At 53.6% G+C, this 27,700-nt stretch overlaps 1 protein-coding gene across 1 annotated transcript; it reads right to left on the reverse strand.

Annotated features, from left to right (window-relative positions):
- Positions 1-315: 315 nt before the first annotated feature.
- Positions 316-27,700, reverse strand: OGDHL (oxoglutarate dehydrogenase L). The gene is made up of 24 exons (XM_043596839.1): positions 27,588-27,700; positions 25,252-25,323; positions 23,984-24,188; positions 21,965-22,123; positions 17,219-17,321; positions 16,709-16,824; positions 16,407-16,561; positions 15,201-15,347; positions 13,296-13,386; positions 12,059-12,238; positions 11,721-11,849; positions 10,070-10,249; positions 9,616-9,768; positions 8,980-9,082; positions 8,334-8,462; positions 7,224-7,374; positions 6,602-6,729; positions 5,798-5,976; positions 3,763-3,834; positions 3,550-3,675; positions 3,374-3,446; positions 1,848-2,011; positions 1,520-1,674; positions 316-1,064 (listed from the first exon to the last, which is right to left on the reverse strand). Exons 3-24 carry the CDS (start codon positions 24,185-24,187, stop codon positions 941-943), a joined length of 3,021 nt encoding a protein of 1,006 aa, XP_043452774.1. The 5' UTR covers position 24,188; positions 25,252-25,323; positions 27,588-27,700; the 3' UTR covers positions 316-940.

The raw sequence follows: 27,700 nt of genomic DNA on the forward strand, positions 1-27,700 counted from the left end.
CACCCAGGCCCCAGAGTGTAGCACAGAGAAAGTACTCTAAGAAGAGATAAATGAATAAATGCTTTGCAGAAAGCAAAACATCCCTCCTGTGTTGCACCTTTCCCAGCATCTCTGCGGGGAAGCAAAACCAACAAAAGCTAGAGTGGACATGCCAACAGATTTGCAAACATCGCCTAGTGCTCCAGAGAAAATCTGTCCAATGGAGGCAGATATTTCATCCTCTACATGTTTAGTTTGTTCTCCCTCCCCATTCCCTACCTTCTCTAAACCATATGCCTCTTCCCCAGTTTTACATGAAATGAAAACAGAAAAAACTCTCTTAAGCACTTTTTTATTTCTCTGTTATTTGGTTTTCTGCTTTGGTACACTTGAGCTGCGGCTGTATTTCACACAGAAGCTGACATACCTCATTATGACACGCTCCATAAAACAGAGCACATTTAAATCACCTGGCATGGTTTTGCTTCACCTGGTTGTTATTGCTGAAATCTTTATTTCTAAGAGCACAAAACAGAACATTCCTTGAATCTACAAATGAACAAGGACAGGGTAAGCAGCAACCAGATCTACCAGGATGGGAGATAGGGGCCAAAGACATGGGCTCCTGGGTGGCTGTCTGCAGAGACACGAACAGCACAGATGGAGAAGTCACACAAAAATTTCAGGAAGACCAGGGCAAGTGGGGAAACACTCCTGAACTACAGCCCATCTATCAGAGCCCTCTGGCTTGCTCAGTCCTAACAGATTCTGACATAAACAAACACCAAGGTCCAAGGTAGCATAATACTGAAGCCAGCAGCACCTACCTTTGGCCTTAATCACTTATGTGAGTATTGTTTTATCCTGGGGCTCTGGACAGCCCCTCTCCTGGGCAGGAGCACACCCGTCCCTCCCCTCACCAGCCAGTCCCACAGCAATACCCAGCCAGGCCTTGCCAGCTCTAAAATGTCTTGCCCTCAAAGGCCTGGAGATTAAAGGCAGTATCCAGAAACTTCTTCAGAGAAACCAGGTGAGTGTTCCTGTTTCCTGTGGCTGGTGCAGCCGCTGGGTCACGGCCAACGTACCTGGGGGAGAAGAGACACGTTAAAAGGAGGTCTGGGCCTGGCCTGGCCACTACCCCAGGACTGCATCGGGTCTAATCCTGATCATCATCCTGCCATAGAGGTGAAGAGCCTGAGGTCCCAAGAGGCTAAGTGACTGGCCTATTATCAAAGGAGCTCTGAGATATGCAGCAAGTCTTCTAGTTCAGTTCTGGCTGCAGAATGAAGACAAAGGTTTAGTCTCTGTAAGGTGGAACTGATGGGGTCCCTGGTCTGTCCCCAACAGCCATAAAGCCAGCAGGGACTATGAAACTATCCCCTTGATTTCCAATGTGGTCCAGAGAAGGGCAGTGGCCAGTTCTGGCTCACACAGCAAATGGGCCGGGCAGAGCCAGGACGAAGCCTCAGGCCCTCAGAGTCCCTTGGGCTCAGCAGAGGCAAGGGGTAGGTGGCAGGCACCCGTACCCCAGCCTCGTTACCATATGGGCCGTGCCCGACTCAGGATGGTCATGAAGCGCGGGCTGATGTAGTCATAGTAGCCCATGTTCTTGTGCTCTTCCTGGCACCACACCAGCTCTGCACCCGGGTACTTCTCTGCCTCTTGCTTGATCAGGTCGAAGGGGAATGGAGAGATCTGGGACAGGCAGGGAGAAAGCAGAGTACAGCCAGAAGAAGGGGGGTGTGCCCACAGCCCCAGCTCCCTTCGTGGGGCCTAGTCCCAGCCCTGCCTGGCATGCTGCCCAAAGCCCGGGGGCCGGTGCTTTGACGTTGTCCACCACTCTGACTGGGTGAGGGCATGGGGTGCACCTGCTCCAGGCGGGTGATGGCCACTTGTTCCTCCAGGCCCTGGCTGCTCCGCTCCTTCACCAGGTCGTAGTACACCTTTCCAGTGCAGAAGATGAGCCGCCGCACCTGCTCAGGAGTCTGCGCCGCAGCCCCATCCTCAGGAATCACCCGCTGGAAGCTGGCCCCTGGAGGTCCAACAGGGCATGGCAGGGACATCACCTCCCACAGGTGCATCAGCTTGGCCAGAACAGCTCGAGAATAGGACCCGCATCTCTAGCCACCCCCATGCTCTCCCTGGCCACTGAGACTAACCCCCCAGGTTTGGGTCTGTGGCCTCTTGAGCCAAACCACAGAGCAGGGGACAGATGACACCCTGAGATGTCACAGGAAAGGGGCAGAAATAGGCTGGAGCCAAGATGGAGGGGCAGGTATGACAGGGAGAGCCCTTGGAGAGGATAGAGAAGGTGACATCAAGTCCTCATCTGATAGCATCAACATCTGCCCCCAACCTGCTCCCCATCCAGTCACGCTTACCTTCCGCATGCACTCCAGCCACCTGCTCACCAAGCTAGAAGGTGAGCTGTCTGGGAGGCTGCGCACATTTCTCCCTTCCTCCCTCAGGCCTGCAGCCAGGCCACCATGTCCCAAGTTCTGAACATTTTTCCTCCCTGGGCTCACACCACGTGCCAGGCACCAAGCCAAGAATGCTCCAAAAACCTCTGAGGAAGACAATATAGTGTCCCCAAATCTCAAGTGAGGACACTGAAGCCCAGAGGGTACCTGGCTGCTAGGCCTCAGGAGAGAAAAGCCAGCACCGGGTGTTCAGCCTGGGAGGTCCGCAGTGCCAAGGCCAAAGCTCTGAACTGCCGGCTCAGTCACCTGCCCACACCAGAGGGGATGCCCCAACACACACAGGTGACAAACAAACACCTGTCCACACTGCCGAGTCCCTTCCTGGCCAGCACCTGCCATTCTCCCTACTACCCAGGACTGTGTTCCAAGATGGCTCTGCTCTCCGAAGCGTCAGGGCCCCACAACTGCCCCTCCCTGGTCCTCCCCTGGATCACATCTCAATTCCAACACCTGGTCCTTCAGATGCTTTATCTGGCCCTCAACTCCTGGGTAAAGGAGCCTGAAAGCTTCTGGAAGGAGCACTGGGTCCCCAGGGCCAGTAGTATCTATTTGGTTCATGAGTGAAAGAACACTGAATGAATAACTGAATGATACTCCGTGCCCTGCTGTACTGATCAGACCTCCACCAGGCCTCCCACATCTCAGCTCCCCCAGCACAGCCAGGTGGGCCCTGCTTTGTAGCTGGGGGAGCACCCAGCGCCCTGCTCTGGCCCTGCTTCTCAGCCCAAGTGACCCAAGCCAGACCATGTCAGGCGGCCACCACGCTAAACTCCCAACCCGGCCCCAGTGAGGAATGAGCCAGGAGCTGTTGCAGAGGCATGGACGGAGGTGAGGACGGAAGAGTCCCGAGAGCAGAGGGCCATGGGCCACCAGGCCCCCCATCAGCCACCTCCCCAACACACTTGGGCACTTACCGGATACCATTTGGTCAAAGCTGGACTTGGCCTCCGGGTGCCTCAGCAGAGACTTGGGTGTGAAGATGATCAGCTAAGAGGGAAACATGTGCCCAGCTGCCAGCTGCCCTGCCTGGGCAGGGCTTCCACAGCTGGGCCCGGCACTGCTATGGCGGTGAGTAGGGCAGGCAGCTCACCGGCTTGCGGAAGGGCAGCAGGACCTGGCGGCGCAGCACGTGAAAGTAGTTGGCCGGTGTGGAGCAATTGACAACAATCCAGTTGCAATCGTAGAGCTGGCTCACCTCGAAGTCCTCGGTGAACACCTGGGGGGCCGGGGTATGGCTGGGAGGTGGCCGGCCCGTGGCCCCCGCGCCCTGGCCTTGCCCCGGAGGAGGGAGGGCACTACTCACGGGGTAGGCATCGGAGTCATCGTTGCTCATCTGCAGGAACCTCTCAGGCCTTGCTGAGGAGTGTTCCGGGCCCTGAAAACAAGTGCTACATGGCACAGGCTGGCCTAAGTGTCACACAGGACAGACCCCTGGCCCTGCAAAGGCCCAGGGCTCCGGGGAAAGTCTGGGTGGCTTCTTGGAGGAGATGCCCTCTCTCTCTGGAGCCCAAACCACAGTAAAGGACCAGGAATGTGGAAGAAGAGTAGAGAGGACATTCTCAGAGGAGGGTCTGGCTAGAGCCAGCACACGTGAATGTGTAGGGCAGGAAGGACAGGCAAAAAGGCCAAGGTGAGATGCTTTTTCCTGAATGTTCTGACCTACAGCAGTTACCATTTACTGGGTGCTAGGCACAGCTCTATGGACCAAATACACATCACTCACTAATCTTGAAAGCAGCCCCATGGTGAAGACATTTGTTTCCTCGCTTTGCAGATGAAGGTGAGTGGCAGAGAGATGAAGGAACAACCCCACAGTCACTCAGCCATAGGAGGCACATTCGAACCCTGACTCCTGCTCCTGCTCTCGCCCACATGGGCTGCTCCGCTCCATGGCAGCAGCAAGACAACACCACACTGACCTCCAGGAGGTGGGTCCCCATGAGATGAGGGCGACCTGCCCCACAGCCCCAAGGACCCGGCGCCATGGCAACAGGCAGGCCACCCAACCCTCCCCACCCAGCCTGGCTCAAGCTCCACCCTGTGCCTCTCCAGCTAAATGTCCTTGGGCAGGGCCAGTCCACTTCTTTCAAGTGTGAAACAGGCCACAGGACTGACCACCCAGTCCAGTAGTGAGAATCCCACAGGACTACACACGGTGCTCAAGACGCTCAGCACAGGGGCGCCTGGGTGGCTCGGTTGGTTAAGCAGCCAACTGTTGACTTAGGCTCAGGTCATGATCTCACAGTACGTGAGTTCCAGCCCTACAGCAGGCTCTCTGCTGTCAGTGCAAAGCCCACTTCGGATCCTCTGTCTCCCTCTCTCTGCCCCTCCCCCACTCATGCAGTGTGCAGGTGCTCTCTCTCTCAAAAAAAAAAAAAAAGATGCTCAGCACAGGGAGTCCTGGCTCTGAACAGCCATTCGGTGATGATAATAGTGATCGGTCCCTGACTAGATGACCAGTCCAAGCTGAACAGGCCCTCAAGGGACATCCACTGTAGCCCAATCATCCAGGGTGGGGGAGGCCCTGCCCCAGGTCACAGAGCCAGGCAGAGGTCACAGAGGCTTCCCTGGAGCCGGTGCAGCCCTCCCATCCCCCCAGCTGGTCAGGCTGAGGGCTCTGCTCCTCCCCTTCCCTCCCTCACGGGCCTGCACAACCTCCCTCTTCCCTGTGGGCGGCACACACACTGGTCACTCAGGAGAAGACCACAGGACTGGCAGGACGGCAGAGCGTGACATTCAGACCTCAGCTTCTAGCTGTGTGACCTTGGGCAAGCCACTCGATTTCTCTGTGCCTCAGTTTTCCTCATCTGGAAACCGGGAGCAGTACCTAGTTCATTAATTTTTTTTTTTTTCAACGTTTATTTATTTTTGGGACAGAGAGAGACAGAGCATGAATGGGGGAGGGGCAGAGAGAGAGGGAGACACAGAATCGGAAACAGGCTCCAGGCTCCGAGCCATCAGCCCAGAGCCCGACGCGGGGCTCGAACTCACGGACCGTGAGATCGTGACCTGGCTGAAGTCGGACGCCTAACCGACTGCGCCACCCAGGCGCCCCTCATTAATTTGTTGTAAGCACTGGAAGAGCTCACAGAGAGGGTTTTAAACAGCACCCAGCCCAGAGCAAACCCTCAGACATATCAGCGACTTTACTGCTAGTGACAGCAATGTCAGCACAGCAGCAACGCAGACCTACGCAGGCCCCAACCTGAGCAGACCCGTGTGTTCCAGGGTCCCGGAAGAAAAACACCCCCCAACCTGGCTGGAGGCCAAGGGTCCACCCACCTTCTCCCAGGAGTGCCACCGCCCACCCAGCCCCCAGCCACCACAATGGCCCTCACCATGCCCTCCATGCCATGGGGCAGCAGCAGTACGATGCCATTGTGCCGCACCCACTTGGCCTGGCCGGTGCTGATGAACTGGTCGATGATGCACTGGGCCGTGTTGTGAAAGTCACCAAACTGAGCCTCCCAGAGGACCAGGGCATTGGGGCTTGCCATGGCATAGCCCAGCTCAAAGCCTAAACAGAAGGCACAGACACAGAGCCTGCCACACACTGCCATCGAGTGGCAGTGGCTCCATTCAAACCCAGCTCTTCTTCATACACCCTCCCTGCCCCCACCCATCCTTCCCAGCAGGCCAGCAAGAGCCAGGGGACTCCTTGGGCCCAAAGGCCAGAATCTTCCTTCCTGGGAGATGACAATACGCCCAGAGATGCCTACCCTCAGCTCTGACCTCACCTATGGCCAGGTTTAGCATTATCTAGACAAGGAGCCGAGTCCAAAGATACCTTGGGGAAGCAGCAGGAGCCATCTGCCAAGAGGAACCCCCCAAAATATTTGCAGTGATGCTGAGGGGAAGGGAGGGAGTGGGGGGCTGGTCTCTTCAGGGTTTCTGCCTCTGGAAGGAGACAGTGAGGGAGGAAGCAGGCCAGCTAAAGGTCAAGCCAAGGGAGAGAGAGTACAGGGGACATAGTCCCAGGAGCCCAGAGCCTGGAGAGGGGCTCTGGAGATAGAACTGTTGGGTGCAGTGCAGGGGTGGTCATGGTCAAAACAATAAGGCTAGGATAGCTTGGGGTGCAAGACCCTGTCCGGTCCCCAGGCATCTCAGGGCCCATCTGACCTGCAGGCAGAGTTCTGACCCACCCAGGACTCCATACTCTGAGAGGGAGCTGTTGCACACAGTGTAGGGGGCCTGGTCAGGCCAAAGGTGGTTCATGGGGACACACGTCCTCCGGTCAACTTCCTGGTCATGGAGAACGTGGTGCCGGTGACTAGAGAGAGACAGATGGGGAAGGGATGGAGGGCAGGTGGATTACCACCTGTTCACCCACAGCAGGTGGACCAGGTAACAGGAGGCAGGCAAGCCTCTGTCACTGTGCCAGGAAATCAGACAGAATTCCATAGGATGGCCACACCAAGAAGATCCTGGGAAGCCAAAGCAATCTGGTCTCTCCTCCAGGTAGCCTCCCTTCCCAGTGGTAATCCCACAGGGTCAGAAAGGTGGCCCAGCAACCTTCTGATGGCTTGACCCAAGAGCAGGGGCTGGGGATGCTGATGGGGTTACCTGTGACTACCTCAGCCAGATAAGGCCTCCCCAGACATGGTCCAGGAAGAGAAGGAAGAGCCAACTCCACTCCGGAGCTCCTGGGCTGACTCTGGGAGACTCCGAGCAGCACAGACGAGCTCCCAGAAAGCCCGTGGGGTCAATGTGGACAAGGCTAATGCCCATAGGGCCCAGGACCCAGAGAATATTCCCCACCCTCACCTGAATGTGCCCCTCTCCACATCCTGCCCGCTAAGCCGCACGTGGATACCCTCCTTGAGCAGGGAGCCAAAGGCCATGTACTCTGCCAGTGCCCAGTCCACCGTCCGGTTCTTGATCATATCTGCACGGCCCCGCAGGATTCGAGAGAGGCCTGCAGAAACAAGCAGCCAGCCTGAGGGATTCAGGGACTTGGCGACCCCACCTGGGACAGCCCAGGTGTGTATGTACTCCACGGACATCCCTCCCATAGAGCAGGGCCTTGGCAGGCCGCAGGAAACCCACTCCATGAGCAGGACTGAGCATGCCATCCCCAGCTTCCCTCCCTCTGGGAAGGAGCAGGCATCACTAGGAGAGCACCTGCCACATGTAGATGCCGTGTGCACTGAGGAACATTCACCACAGGTCACCTGCCGCTCTCCAGATGAGGAGACTGAGGCTCAGAAGAGGGAATTATCTTATGCATGACCACAGCACTACAGAGATGACTGGATCTGAGCCCAGGCACCCAGCCCAAGCGGGGCTCCTGTTGGTCCTATACCCACACGGGACCCATGTGACACGCGCACAGAGTGGGCACCCCAAGACGCCTGGGCTGCCACGCACACTGTGGAGGAATCCCCTTGGAACTCCCACAGGCTGGTCCAAGGGTGTACAGGCACCCCACACATCTTGGGGGCCTTCCAGGCTGCCCAACCAGGACGGCCAGAGCCAGGAGGTACAGCTAGGCTCACCCAGGAGTGGCAGGGTCGCCCTGTCTCATCCATCCAGGTCAGCAGCAGGCCCAGCACTCCTGCCCACCCCCCCTGCCCACCCCTGACATTCCAGGTCCAACTACCCACTCCACGGGAGCCCCTGCTTCCCTGCTCTCCTTCTGTTTGACTGCAGACACCCCCAGCAAAGGTACTGGGAAAATCCAAGGTGCCCAACGTAAGCCTTGGTCACTGGCATCCAGCAGGGAGTGTGGCTTCTACATCTGCCCACCCTAAGAGTAGCTATTATCATGGACACCTCACAAGAGGTTCCAAGAGCTCAGCCGACATGCCAACAACCAAGTGGGGACACGGCCAGCCCTCCCCGACCCCTAAGCACCATCCTGCACAGCAACCTCACCTGTGTGGATCTTAAAGTCCTTCAGGGGCACGGAGCTGGCCACTTCACCAATGTGGGTCAGCACGTCCTCGGGAATGCCTGTGGCCGGGCACGTCATGCTCTTGGGCTCCCCGTCCACATTGAAGAAGCCTGAGAGAGCAGAGTCTGAGTGCTTCTGGGTGGTGATCGGGCCTCAGACCCCCTGGTCATTGTGCCTCCCCAGGACGCAGGGACCCACATCTTCCTTAACCCCACTTGCACTCAAACCCTGACCCACCCTCGGGACCTGCAACAGCTCACAGCCGCAGCTCAGTTCCTATCTTCCCCTGGGCCCCTGTGGGGACCACTCCCTGGGCCCAGGGTCACAGCCATCCAGTTCTATCCCACGGAGGCCCTCTGAGCACCCCTCCCCCAGGCTCTTTCCACTCTGGCGTCCACCAGCTTTGGTTCAGCCCTCCCTTTCCAGAGAATAGCTGGTTACACATGCCATCTCTCCTATATCCAGGCCCATCCCCACCTGCAGGAATCAGCCCCCCAACAGCCTCAGGAGTCTCATGGATGGAGCCCGCAGCCTCTGGGCTGGGCAGTGACTGCCCTTACCAGGACCCACTGCAACCTTGGTCCCAGGCCCTGGCGAATCACTCTCAGCCACACACCACTCGCTCACCGGGCCAGGGGGAGTCCAGCCAGTGCTTTATATGCAGAATCTTTTTATCCTTGGACCTGCCATATGCCTCCTCACAGATCCGGTCATATTTGGCAATTTCTTCCTGAAATCAGGGGGAATGTGGGGATTGAGGTATTGATGGCCCAGACAGCCAGACGCTGGATCAACCCAGACTCGTAAACCCTGGTCCTCCTCACTACATTCTAGAACTGTTTGTCTGCTGGCCTGCAGGGACCCTGTGGCCAGAGGCCAAAGTCTCAGAATTAAGGGGGATCCCCCCTGCTTAGCAAGGGACTTGGAGGCGGCTCAGAAAAGAGTCACAGTGCTTCCTCTCAGAGCTCCCTCAAGGCACGAGGACCAATGCATCCACAGATAACTGTGAGGACAAACAGTTCAGGCCTGCCTCCTGTAGGAAGTCTTCTGGACTCCTGCCTGAGGATGAGCTTCCCCCACATGGCAGCATTCCCTATGCCCCACCAGGCTGTAAATGTCTTTGGTTCTCTGTCCTTGACAGCTAGGGGATGTTAGGGACAAAAGCTATATTGGCTACTTCTTTAAATCATTGCCAACATCACCAACTGGGTCCCGGCTCTACTGGAGGCTTATCCCAGGTGTCCATGATGCTAGCCTGCCCACCTCGAACTCTTGCAGGGTGACGGTGCCCTCAGCAATGAGCTTGTCCGCGTACTTCTTCAGCACAGGCACCTGTCTGTGGATCTGCTTGTACATGAGCGGCTGCGTGAACATGGGCTCATCCATCTCATTGTGGCCACGCCGGCGGTAACAGACCTGCAAGGACAGCATGGGGAGGGGCTCAGTCCGTGTCCCCAGGCAGTGCAGGCCTAGTCACTGCACAACTGGGGCACAGCTGGCAGGGTACACCCTTCGAGGCCCCTGAAAGCCCCCCACTACCACCTATCACCGAATGCCCCACCTCCTGGCCTTTGTACAGACTGTTCTTGGGGGCACCAAACCTTCCACCCGAGAAGCACTCCCAGCCCCCACTGCCAAAGATATGGCAGACGTGGCCCACGTGGCACAGCAGGGACAGGTTATATACTGCCCACCATGCTCACAGCCCCAAACCCACCAAGTCCACCACAACATCTTTATTGAAGGTGTTCCTCCACTCAGCTGCCACACTGCACACATATATCACGGCCTCTGGGTCATCTGCGTTCACGTGGAAGATAGGCGCGTTAACCACACGAGCCACATCGGTGGGGTATGGTGATGAGCGGGCCATGCGGGGGTCTGTGGTGAAGCCGATCTGCAGAAGCAGGAGGAAATGACAGCACCTCTGAATTCTTAGAGCTAGACAGGCAGTGGGTCAAGGAAACTGCCTGGGAGACCAGTGGGTCAAGGAAACAGGAGTTGTCTTTGCCTTGAGGTCCATTAGGTGTGACCAGGAGATACATGGCACATGAAGGGCTGAGAGTCAATGGCCCTGGGGCACCTGGGTGGTTCAATCAGTTAAGCGTCTGACTTCAGCTCAGGTCATGATATCATGGTTGGTGGGTTCAGGCCCTGCATCGGGCTCTGTGCTGACAGCTCAGAGCCTGGAGCCTGCTTCGGATTCTGTGTCGCCCTCTCTCTCTGCCCCTTCCCCGCTCATGCTGTCTCTCTCTGTCTCTCTCTCTCTGTCTCTCTCTCTCTCTCTCTCAAAAATAAACATTAAAAAAAATTTTTTTAAAGAGTAAATGGCCCCTAAATCAGGAGTAGCAGCAGGCCCAACAGGGATGGCAGCAACACCAGGGAAATCATGCCTTTTTTTTTCCTGCATTTTACACAGAGGTAGTAAGAATGCAGGCGTGGGTAACTGCCAGTCCCATCAGTTGCTATGTGTGCAATTCTGAGCAAGGTACTTAAATTCCCAAAGCCTCAGTCTCCTCATCTATGAAAAGGGCTCATTAACTACCACCTCACAGGGTTATTCTGTGAAGATTAAATGACTTAATGCAAATAAGGCAATTAACTCAGGGCTTTATAGGCTCAGAAGAGCTATTAGTAAGCACAGCTGCCTGAAGAGCAAAGGCCTGTGACAGCTGTGTTCTGAGACTGGTTCCTATAGAGCTAAAAGCAGCATCTAGTTTCATGTCCAGCCTCTGTGCCAGTTACACCTGTATACCTGTCCTTACAACGTTCTCCATGGTGCGTGTGTATTTATGTATATGTATATGTATATGTGTATGTGTATGTATATGTGTGTATGTGTATTGTATATATGTGCATATGTATATGTGTATGTGTATGTGTATATATATGTATATGTGTATGTATATGTGTATGTATATGTGTATGTGTACACACGTGCATATGTATATGTGCACATACATGTATATGTGTATGTATATATGTATATGTGATTCGTATACATATGCATATGTATATGTGTATGTGTATATGTGTATGTATATGTATATATGTATGTATATGTGTATGTATGTGTGTATGTGTACACATGTGCATATGTATATGTGCACGTACATGTATGTGTGTATGTATATATGCATGTGTGTGTATGTGTATGTGTACGCGTACACGTACACGTATACGTATATGTATACATACAGACACACAACAATTTCACAGACCAGGCTGGTCTGCCTGAAGTCATACACTGGGGAGTGGCAGAGCAGTGGGATTAAAACCAGGATCACCACACACTTCCCCCAAAGTGCTACCTGAATTTCAGGAATGGGGGACACTGACGAGGCCTGGCAAGCAGCCCAGGCACTCACCTGGTTGTTGACGACGATGTGCACAGTACCATTGGTGGTGTAAGAGGGCAGGTCACTCAGGTGGAAGGTCTCATACACCACGCCTTGGCCGGCGAAGGCAGCGTCCCCGTGAACCAGGATGGACATGACCTGCAGGGCAGGATGTGAGCCAAGAGGAGCCCAAGCCTGTGCGGCCCATCTCTGTGCACTATACTGCAAAGATCCAGGGCCTGTTCCTCAGGGACCATTACTCACTCAGAGCCCAGCCCTCAAAGGCCACTCCTCAGAGCCCGGCCCCCCGGAGCCCATTCCTGAGCCCAGCCCTCAGAGCCCACCCCTTAGGACCCAGGCGAGTTCACCTTCTTGCCCTGGGCATCCCCTCGGTAGAACTGTTCTGCCTTCGTTTTTCCCTGCACCACAGGGTCCACAGCTTCCAGGTGGGAGGGGTTGGCCACAAGGGACAAAGTGATATTTCTGTTGGTGACCCGGTTGATTCTCTCATGGTACATGCCGAGGTGATACTTGACGTCTCCGGAGCCCTGAAAGTTGAGGTGGGCCGTGATGAACCCACCCCTCTCAGCCGCACAGGCAGACACGTGGACATGCAAGCCCACAGCGGGGGTGGGACGCTCCCTGGATTTTGCTCCCTGGGAAGACTGCTATTCCCGACCTACACCCTCGTCCTGCCCTCCCACCCCACATACTGCCCCTCTTTGTGAAAGGCAGGCAGGTTCCCCCAGGCCTCAGAGGCCAGCCCTCATCAGAAGCCCTTCACATGATCAACTACTGTCCTCAGCATTAATGACGGTGCAAGCAGAGAAATAAAGGGGGTGTTGAGACCGGTGGCAAATACTGGAGCTGGACCCCTACCTAACTCCTTGCACCAAAGCAACCAACAATGTACACACGACAGATGAGCCTACAGTACAGCAGAGAAAAACATTATATATGTTTCAAGACCCTTCAAAAACAACGTACAAACCTCAGAAGCCATAAAAAATAAGGCGGCTAAAATTTAATAAATCTGCCATGAAGGAAGCAAATCCATGCAGTATTAGGGGGAAAAAAATCAAGCTGAGAAAAGTAACTATAAGACAAATGCAGGCAAAGGCTAACACCCTCAATATATAAAGCACTTTTACAAACCAGTAAGACAAAGCCCAAAATCCCACAGAAAAATGAGCAGGGGCACCTGGTTAGCTTAGTTGGCCAAGCATCCAACTCTTGGTTTCAACTCAGGTCATGATCTCACGGTTCATGAGTTTGAGCCCCGAGTCCAGGCTCTGCACTGATGATGTGGGGCCTCCTTAGGATCCTATCTCTCTCCCTCCCTATGCCTTTCCCCCATGTGTACTCTCTGTGTCTGGGCCTCAGTTTCCCTGGCTGAAAAACAAGGAGGTTGGTCCAGATTACCTGAGGACTCTCCCAAGTTTCAGAGATCATAGCACTCACCTGGGTGGCCTCACAACATACCCATTCTCTCCCCATTCTTCCACATATCCATCCATCTACAGATCTGTTTGAGCCTGGATGCTTCTGGTCCAGCCCCTCCCGAATCTACCTCCCAGATATCTGGGACCAGGGCTTGACACCTACCTCATCTGCTGCCTCCAGCTTGGGGTCAAACTGGCAGAAAATCTGCTCCAGGTCCTTGCGGATCACATTGGCCAGCACATTCAGCCTGCCCCTGCAGCCAGAAGTGGTAGGACTTTCATCTTGCAGAGCCCACCTCCTGCGACAGGCCCCAGCATCCCCCCACCTGGGCCTACCAGAGCCCAGCATGGCGGTCAGGGGAGCCCTCCCAGTATAGCCCAAGGGAGGCCCGGCCCTCTCGTCCTGTCTCAATCTACAAGGGCACATGAGTGGCTCTGGTGGGCCAGCTCCCCTAGACACCCCTGTACAACTCAAGACTCTGGAGGTCCTCAAGCAGGAGCTACTCAGCCTCATGGCAGGATGCACATGCACCATCCCCCGGCACCTCCACCCTGCTGTCCTCCAGCCAAAAGCTGAGCCTAACCCAGCACCTCAGCCCCAATCTGCTACCCACAGCTGCTCGTACATGACTCCCAGCCCAGCCAGCAGTGTCTTGATGCAGGACGGGGATGAGGGGACTGGACTGATCCTAAGGGCAGGAGTTATCAGGGGACCTGTTTGGGAAAGCTGAGGTCTAAGGGTGGTGGGGACAGGAAAGCAGCCAGAGACCAGGGACTCTCTAGTGCAGCCTGGACTTCCCATCAGGCAGCGGTTTAATTCAGGGGTGGGCACCAGGTTGATCGGGACATTGGGGAGGCCTCAGAACTCACCCCCCATAGCCCACCAGCAGACATCAGCCTCAGGCCTGCACACACCCTGGACAGACCTCTGGCCTCACAGAAGGGCCATCATCCAGGTGGGCCTCTCTCCTGTTCTGTGGGTCAGGGCTATGAGGCCACAGGAGCTGAATGAACAACCCTCAGCCCCTCTCGGACAAGCCCTGTAGCCTCAGAGTCCCCTTAACTCCCACTATGGAAGCTTGGCGTAGAACAGTCCTTTGGCTCCCAGGGCGCTCCTCAGGCCAGGAGTCTCCCCCAGCACCACTCTACAGTCCCACATCTGCCCTTGGCTGCTCAGTGCCATCCTCCCCAAGAGTTCCACTGAAGCCATGTGTGGGGGACCTCAGACCACTGAGCCAGCTCTTCCTGACCCTCTGATGAGACACTGGGCATTTCTGGGCCCCTCAGAGCAAGGAGCCATCACAGACAAACCCCAGGCTCCTGGCAGCCAGCCCACAAGAGGGAGACCCTCTCACACCACATCTGGACACCTAGCCACCCCTCGTGCTAGTGCGGCCCAGGACTGGCCCACCCACAAGCAGGTGGAGACAGTCGCAGGAAATGCTGGGGCTTTGCCCCTGAGACTGCTCTGCATGTCCTCTTATGCCACATTCCACAGGACCCCTGGTCACCTTGGTCTCTGTCCCCAGGCTGTATTCCTCACTAGTCCATAGGCTCTAGCTCAGAGGTAACCTCCCAGCTGCCAGGCCAGCCTTCCAAGTCTATCAAGGTCTCAGGGAAACATGCAGTCAGCTTGCAGCCAGGGGAAAAAGCCCTCAGCTCACCTCCAGAGATCCCCCTCCAGAGGGTGCCAACCCACGGCCACCTGCCCAGGCCCTGCCCTCACTTCCCTGGGACATAACCCTCCACATCTCCTTGTCCACAGGAACCTCCAGAGGTATGACACCCCTTTTCTGAAATCCTGACCCTCCTGGGGACAGCGGCAACATGGGGAGAGAAAAACTGAGTCTGAGAAAACCTGGTTAGTCCCTGCCTCCATGTGGCTTTGGCCAAGGGCCTGACTCTGTGCTGAGCAGGCCCTGGGGCCCAGCGACTCTGAGAACTTTCTAGGCCATCCTGCCTCAGGTTCCCCCAAAACCCCTGCTCTGATTTTCATCCCCTCCCTTCCATCTCATTCTGCTGGGCCTGGAGAAGAGATGGGCTGTGTAGGAGCAGGAAGGGGGCCCACCTGTGTGGCATCCCCAGGATGACATTCTCGATCCCCATCTCACTGGATTTGTCTATGATGGTCTTGAGGGCAGGAATCATGACCTCACAGCCCTCCAGGCCAAATCGCTTCTCCGAGGACCATTTCCGGGCCAGGAAGTCTTCAAACCTGCTTGGGGAGAGAAGGGAAAGGATGGAGAGGCTGGGGGTCACAGAGGCTGTTGATGAGGGCCACAGCTGGATGCCCGAGGCAGAGGGAGCAGCAACATCACCTTCCTCTGCAGTCAGGACCTGCCATCAAAACCCACCAACCATGGGGCGCCTGGGTGGCGCAGTCGGTTAAGCGTCCGACTTCAGCCAGGTCACGATCTAGCGGTCCGTGAGTTCGAGCCCCGCGTCAGGCTCTGGGCTGATGGCTCAGAGCCTGGAGCCTGTTTCCGATTCTGTGTCTCCCTCTCTCTCTGCCCCTCCCCCGTTCATGCTCTGTCTCTCTCTGTCCCAAAAATAAAAAATAAAAAACGTTGAAAAAAAAATTAAAAAAAAAAAATCCACCAACCAGGAGCATAGGCCAGAAGGAGACTGGGCATCCCCCCAGCCTAAATAAAGACCTCTGCTTGCACGCATCCCTAGCTGTTACCCCCCTCCCCCTTCCAGTCAGGCTGTTCCAATAACCCATCTCCCCCTGCTCCCAGCCCATAGTCCTGTGCATGCACACATGCACGCACACGCACACACACGCACACACACACACACACACACTCCGCCCTTTCTATGACACAAAGACCTCCTCAGCACTCAGCTCAAATTCCATCCTGTACCTCACCACCACAGATCCACTCTGCACCCAGCAGCTGAGCCCCGCTCTCTTCTAGGCCCCTGCCAGCCCTGGACCCAGCTTCGGACAGCCAGTGGGCACAGCCAGGTGGTGCCCCACCTGCAAGGAAGCACTGCTACACTCACTCCATGTAGGGACACCTTTCTGCCCGAACTCCCACAGCCACTTTCTGCCACTTCTGTCCCTGCTGTCATGTTCTCCTGGAGCCCATCCCTGCCACCTGGCCCCTGATGCTCCTATGGACCTCCCCTGGGCCAGGGGTGAGGCCCATCCAGTCCTGACTTCCCCTACCAGTCATCCTAGTTTCTCAGCCAGGGCCCGGGACATCTCATATGGCCCTGCAGCAGACCCACCAACCACTGCAGCCACCCTGCATGGTGCCGGGGGCCTGACCTCATGGAGCGCACCAGCCGGGCCAGCAGGGTCCGCTTCTCCTCACTGGAGAACTGCATCACACCAGGGGTCTCAAACTTCTGCCGGATCCACTGGCACTGCTCCACGTCATTGATGAACATGAATTCCAGGCCAATGTGCTGGCAGTAGGTGCTCTGGGGGAATAGGTGGGGACTCCACAAGGAGCCAGGAAGAGGGGCAACGGTCCCAGCATCTGCAATACAAAAGGCAGCATCCTCCCTCCCTCTAGCACACTCCAGAGACAGCCGGCAGGTGTGCCTGACACACTTGTATGTGCTCACCTCCAGGCGCCGAATGATCTCCCGCAGAGACAGGGTATGCTCAGATCCCCCGATGAAGGTGGTCGTGGGCAGCTGGAACTCCTTATCTAGGTCAGCCTCCCGCAGGTCATAGAACGCTGAGGAGATACACACAGCCCAGGCAGCAGAGGGGAGGAGAGAGAGATCAGGCCAGGTGGGGCCCAGCCATATCCCCAGACCTTCCAACGGTGCCCCCGGCACTCTCCCACCAGTTCCAGCCTAAAGCTCAAGGACTCTGTCTGCAGGGTGCCAAGGGGTAAAAGAACCCAGCCTGTACCACAAGGGTAAGCTGGGACACAAGCTTGCTGCACATAGTGCACGGGCTAGGGATGAGGGAAGATCATATGAGGTAGCTGGGCAAAGGTCAGAAGAAAGCTTCTGGGGCTGATTGCTGGACCCCAGGCCCTGGAGGCAAGCTATCTCAGAGCCCCTCACAGGGCCACAGGCACCACCAGCCGGCCTCGGCACTGCCAGAGCAATACGAACTCTCACCCAGTTTATCGATGGTTGTGATTAAGTCCGAGGGCACAAAGGAGTCCAGGTCTGCATCCAGAATGCCCAGGGGGTCCAGCTGGGCCACATGGTGGCCTCGAATCTGGGAGAAGGGGAAAAAGGTCAGGGCCAGGCTGGGACCCAGATGGACACACCCTCACCAAAAGCAAAGTTCTGGGCCCTGGCCCCTCATTTCCCACTTCAGAATTTCAACTTTCCACATGTCTCCAGCACCCATCCACTGCACGCTGCCTTCACCATGATCACTAAGGTGGGCAGGAGCTCCACTCGGCTTAAAAGTACATCATGCCACTTTCAAAAATAAGAAAGCATGCATACACAAAAGTGTTCACTACAGTACTATTAGTAATTGCAAAATTCTAGAAGCTTCCAAATGTCCATCAATAGAAGACTGGCGTGTGGATATGGGAAATCCCCACGGGGAGTACTACAGAGCTGTTAAGAGTAATAAAAAAAAATCCCTATCTGCTACTAGGAAGTAGCCTCCCCAAAATACTGTTAAGCAAAAAAAAAAAAAATTATAGAAAAGTATGTGTGGCAAACTACCCGTTATCTAAGAAAGAGAAGATTCAAGTAAATATATGCATTTGCATGTATTTGTATACATACAAATGAACATAGGTATTAGAAAAATACATCATAAAACAAGAAAACCATAAAGTAAGAAGGACCATGATCTCTGGTAAAAGGAATAGAGTAGAATGCCAGGGATGGAAACTAGACTTTTAAGGATACATTTGGCTTTGAAAATTTGATTTTGGAATCTTGTAAATAGTTTATATCGCTATAAAACAAAATGAAGTTTTAAAAATTAAAGTAAAACAAAACCAATGGATTCATGCATCCATTGGTGGCATAACTACACAACTGACTAACAGAATGTCCCCAACAGACAAACAGAACTCCAGGAAAAAAATATTATAAATTCATTTCTAGTACCAATCAATAGTGGCAGCAGTAGAATTATATTTTAAAACCACAGTGTGCAGGCTGTGGGAAAATCAAATAGTCGTTGTCTTTCAGACCTCTATTTCTGGCATCTTTATTTTTTTTTTTTAATTTTTTTTAACGTTTATTTATTTTTATTTATTTTTTTTAACGTTTATTTATTTTTGAGACAGAGAGAGACAGAGCATGAATGGGAGAGGGTCAGAGAGAGAGGAAGACACAGAATCCGAAACAGGCTCCAGGCTCCGAGCCATCAGCACAGAGCCCGACGCGGGGCCTGAACTCACGAACCGTAAGATCATGACCTGAGCCGAAGTCAGACGCTTAACCGACAGAGCCACCCAGGCCCACCACGTTTATTTATTTTTGAGACAGAGAAAGACAGAGCATGAATGGGGGAGGGTCAGAGAGAGGGAAACACAGAATCTGAAACAGGCTCCAGGCTCTGAGCTGTCAGCACAGAGCCCGACGCGGGGCTCAAACTCATGGACCATGAGATCATGACCTGAGCCAAAGTCGGCCGCTTAACCGATTGAGCCACCCAGGCGCCCCTATTTCTGGCATCTTTAAAAGAAGACACTGACTTAAGATTGATGAGGTCAAGAACAAACCTTAAGTCCTGCATTTGGAGTATCTGGAAACATCAGTATAAACCCATAAATGTGCTGTCTGTTAGGGGCACCTGGGTGATTCAATCTGTTAAGCATCCGACTCTTGACTCCAGCTCAGGTCATGATCTCACAGTTTGTGGATTCGAGCCTTGTTGGACACCATGCTGACAGTGCAAAGCCTGTTTGGGATTTTCTCTCTCCTCTCTTTCTCTCTCAAAATAGATAAATAAACTTTAAAAAAAATCTAAAAAAAACAACACATATTTCCTGGCTCTAACCGCTGAAAAGGCCCAGAAGTCATGACCAGACCATAGCAGTGACCCTCCCAGCACTCCCTGAAGAACTGGCTGGTCCAGAGCCAGACAGAAATGTACAAGATAAGCTCAGAGCGTCTTGTCATACCAGATAAGAAAGGGGTCCTCAAACACTGCTGGGGCAGGGAATAAGGACACATTTTGACAATGAGAAGGATGATATCTATAACAGATTAAAACTCATCAAATAGGGGCACCTGGGTGGCTCAGTCAGTTAAGCATCCAACCTCAGCTCAGGTCATTATCTCATGGTTCATGGGTTCAAGCCCTGCATTGGGCTCTGTGCTGACAGCTCAGAGGCTGGAGACTACTTCAGATGCTGTGTCTCCCTCTCTCTCTGCCCTTCCCTCACTCATGCTGTCTCTCTCTCAGAAATAAATGAACATTAAAATTAAATAAATAATTCATCAAATAGGTTTAAATTCACGCATTCATATCATACTAAATAATAAGAAAAACCTTCATTGGCCACCTTTGGAGTACACTAAGGAACCATGTCATACTTTTGAAAATCAAGCATTGATCTTGCCTTTCCTATACAATTTGCACCTCAGGAGAAGTGGAGCTGACAAAGGTAAGTTTCTCCTGACAGAAGTACTTCAGGTAATAAACAAAGAAACAAAAGTAGAATTAGAATATCATCACCATTTTTACCACTCCTAATGAATTAATGTGTCCAGGAAGTAATCATCCAAAGCTGCTGACTGATGAAGTACCCATCACCACCAGGAAGCTGATTTTGAAACAAAAAAATTAAATCTATATTGGATAAAGCTTCTAGATCTAATTACCAATTTATAGAAATTACACGGGACAAAGGGACAGATGAAGTGACACCATGGGGATGCAATCAGCACAATCCAGACTCAGGAAAACTCTACAGCACAAACAACCTGGTTTGTTCCACATAATAAATAAATAAATAAATAAATAAATAAATAAATAAATAAAATGGCAAACACAAAAACAGAGAGGAATCTGTAGACAAACAGGCAAACATGAATACCAACTGCATATCTGATGACATTAAGGGTGATTGTTAACATTTTTAGGTGTGACGGTGCTATCATGGTACATTTTTCAAGAGCCTTACCTACAGAAATCCATCCTAAAATGTCTGGTGAATGAAATGGTATGTCCAGGATTTGCTTCAAAATCCTCAAGGGCCAACAGGTGAGGGCCAGAGGTGGTTAACAGAGGAATCAAGACTGGCCCTGTATTTATGGGTGTGGGGTTTGCGACACAATTCTTCTACCTCTTATATGTTCGAAAATGTCCTTAATAATAAGTCTGAGGATTTTTCAGTACTGTGTGTAGATGAGCCAAACAATAACTCTGCCTCCTCCAGGGCTGTGAGGAGCTGCAGCCCACCCAGTGGGGACTTGCTCACATCAGGCATAACCTTTGGCAGATTTTTACCCTACAAATACACAGTAACATGCCTGAATCCAGACACTACTCCGCTGGAGGGACTCCAGTGCTTAGTCTCGGCTGAAGAACACAGAGCAGCTGAAGAGCTGGAAACGGTGGTTGGAGAATAAGGCCCTTGAGCAGCACCAATGCTGTCTTGTATGTTATGTGGAGTTTTACATTCTTTCCTCTTGGTTTTCAAAGTCAACGGCTAGATCATTTTCTGGCTCTTTCAGCCAGTCAAGAAGAACAATTATTACTGTTTGCTTGCAAGTGGCCCACAATCCATGGGTCCTCAGGCCTGCTCACCTCCCGCTTCCCTCCCAGCATAACTGGTGCACAGGAAGTGCAGCTGCCACCCCACAGAGCACCTCATTCAGAGGCAAGGCACCTTTTCCATTTGCTAAGGCCTCCTCCTCCCCCGGCTCCTGTGGTGGCTTGCTGCTCCTTCCCACGGAGTCTCTGCCAAGGGCCCCGGGACGCCCTTGCCCTTCCTTCAGCATGTCTGCCTGACATGTTTCTCTCATGAAACACTTTCAGCCAGATTCCCAGAGAGATCCCAAATGATTACACTTGTTATGGAAGGAACACCCAGAGCAGCCCTCCAATTAGTCCTGTTCAGTCAAGACCAAGAATATGGAACGTCATCAAGATGCTTTGTCAGAGCTGGGGTGCTGGGGACCCAGCAGGGAAGAGCCTAAGTCTCCAGAACAGAGCAGCTGATAGAGGAAGTGCTGTTTACTGAACTATCCATCCATTCATTCCGTAAACCCTAATTAGGTACCTGCTGTATATCAGTCTCAGTCCTGTTGGAATGCTCAGTCAAGAAGAGAAAACAGAAGGGGCACCTGGGTGGCTCAGTCGGTTAAGCATCCAACTTTGGCTCAGGTCATGATCTCACAGTTCTTGAGTTTGAGTCCCTCGTCGGGCTTTGCACTGACAGGTCAGAGCCTGCTTCAGATTCTGTGTCTCCCTCTCTCTCTCTGTCCCTCCCCCGCTTATGCACTCTTGCTCTCTCTCATACATAATGTTTATTTATGTAAGTAAACATTTAAAAAAATTTTTTTAAAGAAGAGAAAACAGACATTATTAACAAGGGTCAATCTACTCAACTTTCATTCAACATTTACTGAAACTGATTACTTACTAAGTACTCCTCTGGAAGCCTGGGGCATAGTGGTTTCTGAGACCGCACTCCATTAAGAAAGACCACCAACAAACAAAATACCAGTATGCACAAAAAATACCAGGGGGTGGTTAATGACATAAACAGTAACGGACAGCGAGTAACCAGAGGAGTGAGAGCCACCCAACAGAGGACTCAGAGAAGGAATCTCTGGGGAAGGTGACTCTGGAGCTGAGCCAGTCCCCTTTCCATCAGCACCTGGCCATATCCCAGAAGCCAATCCAGCCTCGAAACCTGGGTCCTCCCAGTCACTTACCTGGTAGGCCCGGATCAGGGACTGCACAGCTAGGTGGTCCTCCACCAGCTTGCTGGTCTTGGTCCGGCTCGAGACTGATGGCCTGCTCTCAGGGAACCGTGACTGAGCTGGGTCACAGGCGGCTTCCTCACTGGCTTTCCGGAAGAAGCTGTCCCAGGACTGGGAAGAGGCAAGAAAACAGCCATGTCAGGGTCCGGGAGGAGTGGGGGTGGTCCTGGTTGGGGTCCTCAGCGGGTGCTGGGTGTTCTCTCACCACCATAGCTCTTTGGGCCTTCCCAGAACCCTGCCGAGAAAACCCCTTGCAACCAGCCCAGGACCCTCCAACCTAAAGCCTGGATCTCTTCAGTCCCCAGTTTGGAAGGCTGTTGGGGGAAGGCTCTAACTTGTGACTCAGGGGCTTCAGGTGTGATATTCTACCTGTTCCACAATAATAAATGCACCTTATTTTTTTTAAGACTGCATTATCTTCCAGAATCTAAATGTACCATCATCTATCTAACCTGTGTCCTATTGGTCACCACTTAGATTTTTTTAAGGTTTTATTTTTATTTATTTTCATTTTTAAGTAATCTCTATACCCAACGTGGGGCTCAGACTTACAACCCCAAGATCAAGAGTCACATGCTATCACCAAGATATGTAACTATAAAGTGAACCAAGCCGAGGCCACCTGGGTGGCTCAGTCAGTTAAGTATCCGGCTCTTGATTTTGGCTCAGGTCATGATCTCATGGTGGCTCATGAGTTTGAGCCCCATATTGGGCTCTGTGTTGACAGAGCAGAGCCTATTTGGGATTCTCTCTCTCTCTCTCTCTCTCTCTCTCTCTCTCTCTCTTTCTCTGCCCCTCTTGCTAGCACTTGTACTCTCTCTAAATAAATAAACTTAAAAAATGTATATATTTTTAAAAAAGTGTACTATTCATGTAGAAGCCAAAAGTAGATATGCATATGCCTAAGCACCTCCATGTTCTAGAACACAAGTGTTTTCTTCACACCCTTCTTCAAAAGAACAAGTGGCACAAGCCCTCTGGAAAGCAATTTGGCAAGGCCCAACAGAATTATATACACAGATCCTCTGTGACCCAATGATTCCACTTGGGGGAATTTATCCTACAGAGAGCTGCAATGTACAAGATGACAAATGTATGAAATGATGCGCGGGAGCACTGGTCGTGACAGCCAGGGAGTGGAAATGAGCCAGATACTGTCAGTGGGGACAGGTGTGGCACATCCATACAATGGAATACTACACAGCTGGGAAAAAGAACAATGAGGCTCTTGATGCAGTGACATGGAAAATCTTGGAGTTGTGTGCTAAGAGAAGAAGGCTGGAGCAAAGCCACGGATGTTACATGTTGCTTTTGTGTGAAGGGAGGGAAATTGAGTTATACTCGCAAAAAAATTACCTAAAGAAACTCTCTGAAAGGATACAGAAGAAACTAAGAATAAACTGGGGGACAGACAGATGGGAGCTGAGCAGACAGAGGATGGGTGGGGAGGGAGCCTTTTTACTGCGTAACTTCACACTTTTGGTTTTTGAATCATGTGATCACTTTCCTCTGAGGAAAATGAGTCAAGAGAAGAGCAGCTTCACTTCTCCCTTTTTGCCCTGTCATCTGATTTTTTATTTATTTATTTTTTCTTATCATCAGCAGGTATTTATTTTGTCAGCTCAGTGCATATATAAACACTTAGGCCCCTAACTACATAACAAAGAACCACCTGGAAACAGCACAGCATGACCAGGGGGCAGGGGCAGATCTCAGACCAGGTACAGCTGAGCAGGACAGGCTCAGGGCTTCTCAGGCCAGACTACCACCTACTGGCTGGTTCCGAAACAGGAAAGCAACAGACCCTCCTCACCCAACACCAAGGGCAAGGCTTTTATAAACCGGGACGATGGAGGCAAAGAAACCTGTCCAAGATCAGACAGCATGCAAGCTGCTTCTCGTCACCGCTCCCTCCACAGCCCAGCTCCAGGAGCTTCCCCCCTCCACAGCGGGCGGAGAGGGGGTGCTGACCTTGTGGACACTCTGGGGGTTTTCCAACCAGGCGAAGTACATCTCCTCCATGTAACTGGAGCTGCCTCCACGTTTGCTGCTTGGGAAGGGGGCCGGTGGCCCAGACGACCTGCTGCGCCGGCTGAACATCTGGATATCATGTGGGGCCAGGAGCCTCGAGGCCTGTGCCCCAAGCCGGGACGGCAGCAGCCTCAGCTGACTCATTCTGGACACAGGCAATGAGGGAGAGGTAAAAACCACAGGACCAGAACAAAGGCTCTGGCAGCCACCATTCACTCATCTGGTATTTTTGGTTCTACTGGGCAGGGGGCCCTGAGCTAGGCATTGATGAGACAGAGGAGAAAATGGAACAGTCTGCCAGGAGTCCCGGATTCACTGCCTAGTGGTAGGTCACAGCTCAATTAACTTCACCAACAGCTATTCAGCATTCTGAGCTCCTGTCTTGCTGAGCCCACCCACCCAGCCCACATTCCCTCTCTGCTATCTCCCTAAGCCTGATGTAGCAACTATCACCAGGGTCCTACCTCAGGGAGCACTCAGCCAAGGTCCTAGAGCCCACTGTGTGGGTCACAGGGCATGTGCAGGCAGTACACCCAAGAAGGAGCGAGCCACGCAGTTGGCCACCCTGGAACTCGAGCAGGAGTGTCCTTCATGGGCTGGGTGTACCATGGCTGCTCGGGAAAAAGCCTGAAGAAAGGGGGGCTGACTGAGCTACACCATCTCAGGGGGCCCATGGCACTGCTGGGTCTCTGGTCCCTGTGACCAGAAGCGGTCACAGTGGCAAGCCCTGGGGCTCCCTCTCCAGGCAATATGGGAGCTTGGCAGGGTCCACTAAGGCCACCTCCCCATACACAGGATTTGTAAAGTAGGACCTCCATTCCCCTACCCCCATCTCCACCAGTGTGAGCAGAGGCCCCTCCTCTGCTCCAGCCTAGTACTGCCTGGACACAGAACAGCTTCCCCTGAATCCTCACCAACACGCTTCTGCCCAGAGAATCCCAGCCTGTAAGTGGGGTGCAACACCAGAGCCACCCCACCAGAGGCCACACAAGCAGGAGCCTGCTTCCCCTTGCACAGCTCAGTCCCAGAAAACATGCCTTCTGGGGAAAAACTGACTCCCAGGTCCTATCTGGTCCTGAGCCAATGCCCCTAGACAGGATTCCCCCACCCTACCCCCACCCATCAGCTCAAGCAAGTCTCCAGAACTATCTGGCTGGCCCTTCTACAAGCCCTTCCATCCTGCTTCCTCCCTCTCCCTCCAAACTCACTTGCGGTAAAGAGAAGAGGGTGGTCTTCTCAAGCGAGGGAAAGTAGGCTCCTCAGGGCAACCAGCAGGAACTCTAAACAGAGTAAAATTAAAAAGCAAAAACATAGTCCAGTGAAGGGAGGAAGGGGGTGGGTTCAGCTGGAACCTGAGCCCCAAGTGCCCCAAGCTTCCCACATGCCCACCCCCACCAGCTGATGAGTCCAGGTTCCAGAGCAAGGGCCATTAGGGGCTAGATCTCCCTAGAACAGCACCTCTCCAGGTGCTGGGTTGGGGTTCAAGGCATGGGCTCTGGGATCAGAGTGCCAGGGTCCCAACCCCTGCTCTGCCACTGACTGTCCCTAGGCAAATACAGGGCTGACCCTGCCCATATGGCTCTGGGCGATGATGGAGAGACATAGGACATACTGGCCTAGAACATCAGAAGAATCTAAACAAGCCAAGAAGCTCTATCATCCCCATTCTAAGGCAAAGGAAACCAGACACCAAGACCATCCATTGTGGGAATAAAAATAAAAGCACACAGACTGTGAGCACTGACTCTGGGGTAGGCACTGTGCTTATTTAACCCTCTCAGCAATCTCATGTGGTGGGCACTTAGATTAGCCCCACGTTATAAAAGGGAAACTGGTGAGTGATGGGGCTCAGTATGGTTCCAGAACTTGTACCCTCCTCACTAGAGAGTCAGGATGTAAACCCAGATTTCTCAGAATGACATGCCCTTTCCAATAGCAACAGCCAGAAGTGCTCTCTCTGCCAGCACCCACCCCCACCCTCACGGGGGAATGGGATGGCTCAGGGTGGCAGTGACAAAGACTGGCTGTGTCCAGCGTGGCCTAGTACAGGAATACTGTGTCACAAACACTGAATGGTCTGGAGTGGCTGCTAGACACTGCTATGACCTTCACCTGGCCTGGTAGGAAGGCAGCCAGCTGGCTACCCCTGCCCCCATCCCAGCAGGGCTTGAGGACCCAGGAACCCTGGAGGGCTAGAGACAGAACCAACCTCAGTATCTGGAGCCAGAGCCCCAGCCAACCCTACCAGGTCCTGTCTACCCAGGCGAAGGCGACAGCAAGGAGTCAGTCAGGCATGCTGTGGACGCTCTGCCCAGCCCAGTCCCCAGTGGACTAATAACAGGTAGGTTGCTTGGGGCAACTCTTGGGACAAGGTCAGTACCATCCCCACCCCCAACCCCACAACCATAACAACTGCACACATGCTGTCCAGGAAGCCTCCCACATGCAAGGCCCTGTCTGGGCTGTGCTGGTGAGGACTCCTCCTGCAGTATGTCCATTGTTAAGATGAGTTAACAGAGATCCAAAGAGGGGAAGGGCCCTCCCCAAGACCTTGAAGCCAGGCAGCAATGGAGGCTGGACTGGCAATGCTGCAGGCCTACTCTGGCCCCACATTCTAAGAACTGGGTGGGCTTTTCCCTAGTTTGCTGAACCCAAGAGAAGGCAGACTCCAAGGTAGGAAGCAGGGCAGGGAGGGGTGTGCTTATTTCACTGGCAGAGACAAAGGGCCTGAGCTAAAGCCCAGAGGTTATAAAAGTACAAAGGTAGTCAGGACCTGTTCCAAGAGGCTGTGGTATGTGTGGGGAGGAGTCACAGGGAAGGGGACGCAAGGGCGGGCTTGGGCCCATGGTGGAAGGGGGTCAGAATGGGGCCCTTAAGGTCCGGTTTATGCCCATTGTACCCCGCTGCACCTTCCCGTCTCCCCCAACATCTCTCGGGGTACGGGAGAAGCACTTCCCAGGCTGACTGCGACCTCACTCCCCTCCCGGCCTCTCTCACGGTCTCCGTTTCCTCATCTGTAAGCAGAGACCCTGGTTAAAGCTTTCTGTAAGGGCCCTGCCCCCACGAGGTCCTCAGACTTGGAAACTGCCTGGTGTGTCCCGCCAGGCACCTAACGCTGGACCCTCCCCATCCCCAGCTCGACAGCCCTCCAAAGCCTGGCCTGTTGAGGGTGACGAGCAGCAGCTCACACCGCCTCCCTCCCCCCACAAGGCCACGAAAGGCAGCATGGACAGTATGCAGTCTTTGAGCTGAAGAACCCACGCTGATGCCTGAAACCCCACCGTTAGCAAGTCGCTCCTTCACGCAAAACACTGCATTCACAGGGTCGAACGTGCGCGAAGGGCTGGGGGTCCTTGGAGAGACCTTGGCCAGATAAGGGCGGAGCCAAGGTCACGCTCACTCCTTCTCCCACCACCCCCGACGGGGCCTGGCTCAGGACCCAGTGCAGCGGCGCCCCGGGACAGGGGAGCAGAGGGGCCGCCCCCCAAGACGGCAGGAGAAGAGGAGGCGCAGGGACCCGGAGTGGCGAGGCAGCCGCGCTCACCGGGCCGTCGGGTCCGCGCGGCAGCGCAGTCCTGGAAGCTGCAAGTCAGGGGCTGCGCGCAGGGGGTGAGCAGCGAGCCCAGCCAATTACCTGGGTCACGTGACGCTGTGGCG

This window comes from Prionailurus bengalensis, chromosome D2 (assembly GCF_016509475.1).
Source record: "Prionailurus bengalensis isolate Pbe53 chromosome D2, Fcat_Pben_1.1_paternal_pri, whole genome shotgun sequence".
NCBI classification, from domain to species: Eukaryota; Metazoa; Chordata; class Mammalia; order Carnivora; family Felidae; genus Prionailurus; species Prionailurus bengalensis.

Coding starts and splice junctions, on each gene's coding strand:
- OGDHL (XM_043596839.1), bottom strand. CDS start 24,187: ATGAGTCAGCTGAGGCTGCTGCCGTCCCGGCTTGGGGCACAGGCCTCG. Junction 5,977..6,601: donor CTCAGAGTATGGAGTCCTGG/GTGGGTCAGAAC, acceptor CCTTCTGTTTAG/GCTTTGAGCTGGGCTATGCC. Junction 2,012..3,373: donor CTTTGACCAAATGGTATCCG/GTAAGTGCCCAA, acceptor TTGGACCTCCAG/GGGCCAGCTTCCAGCGGGTG.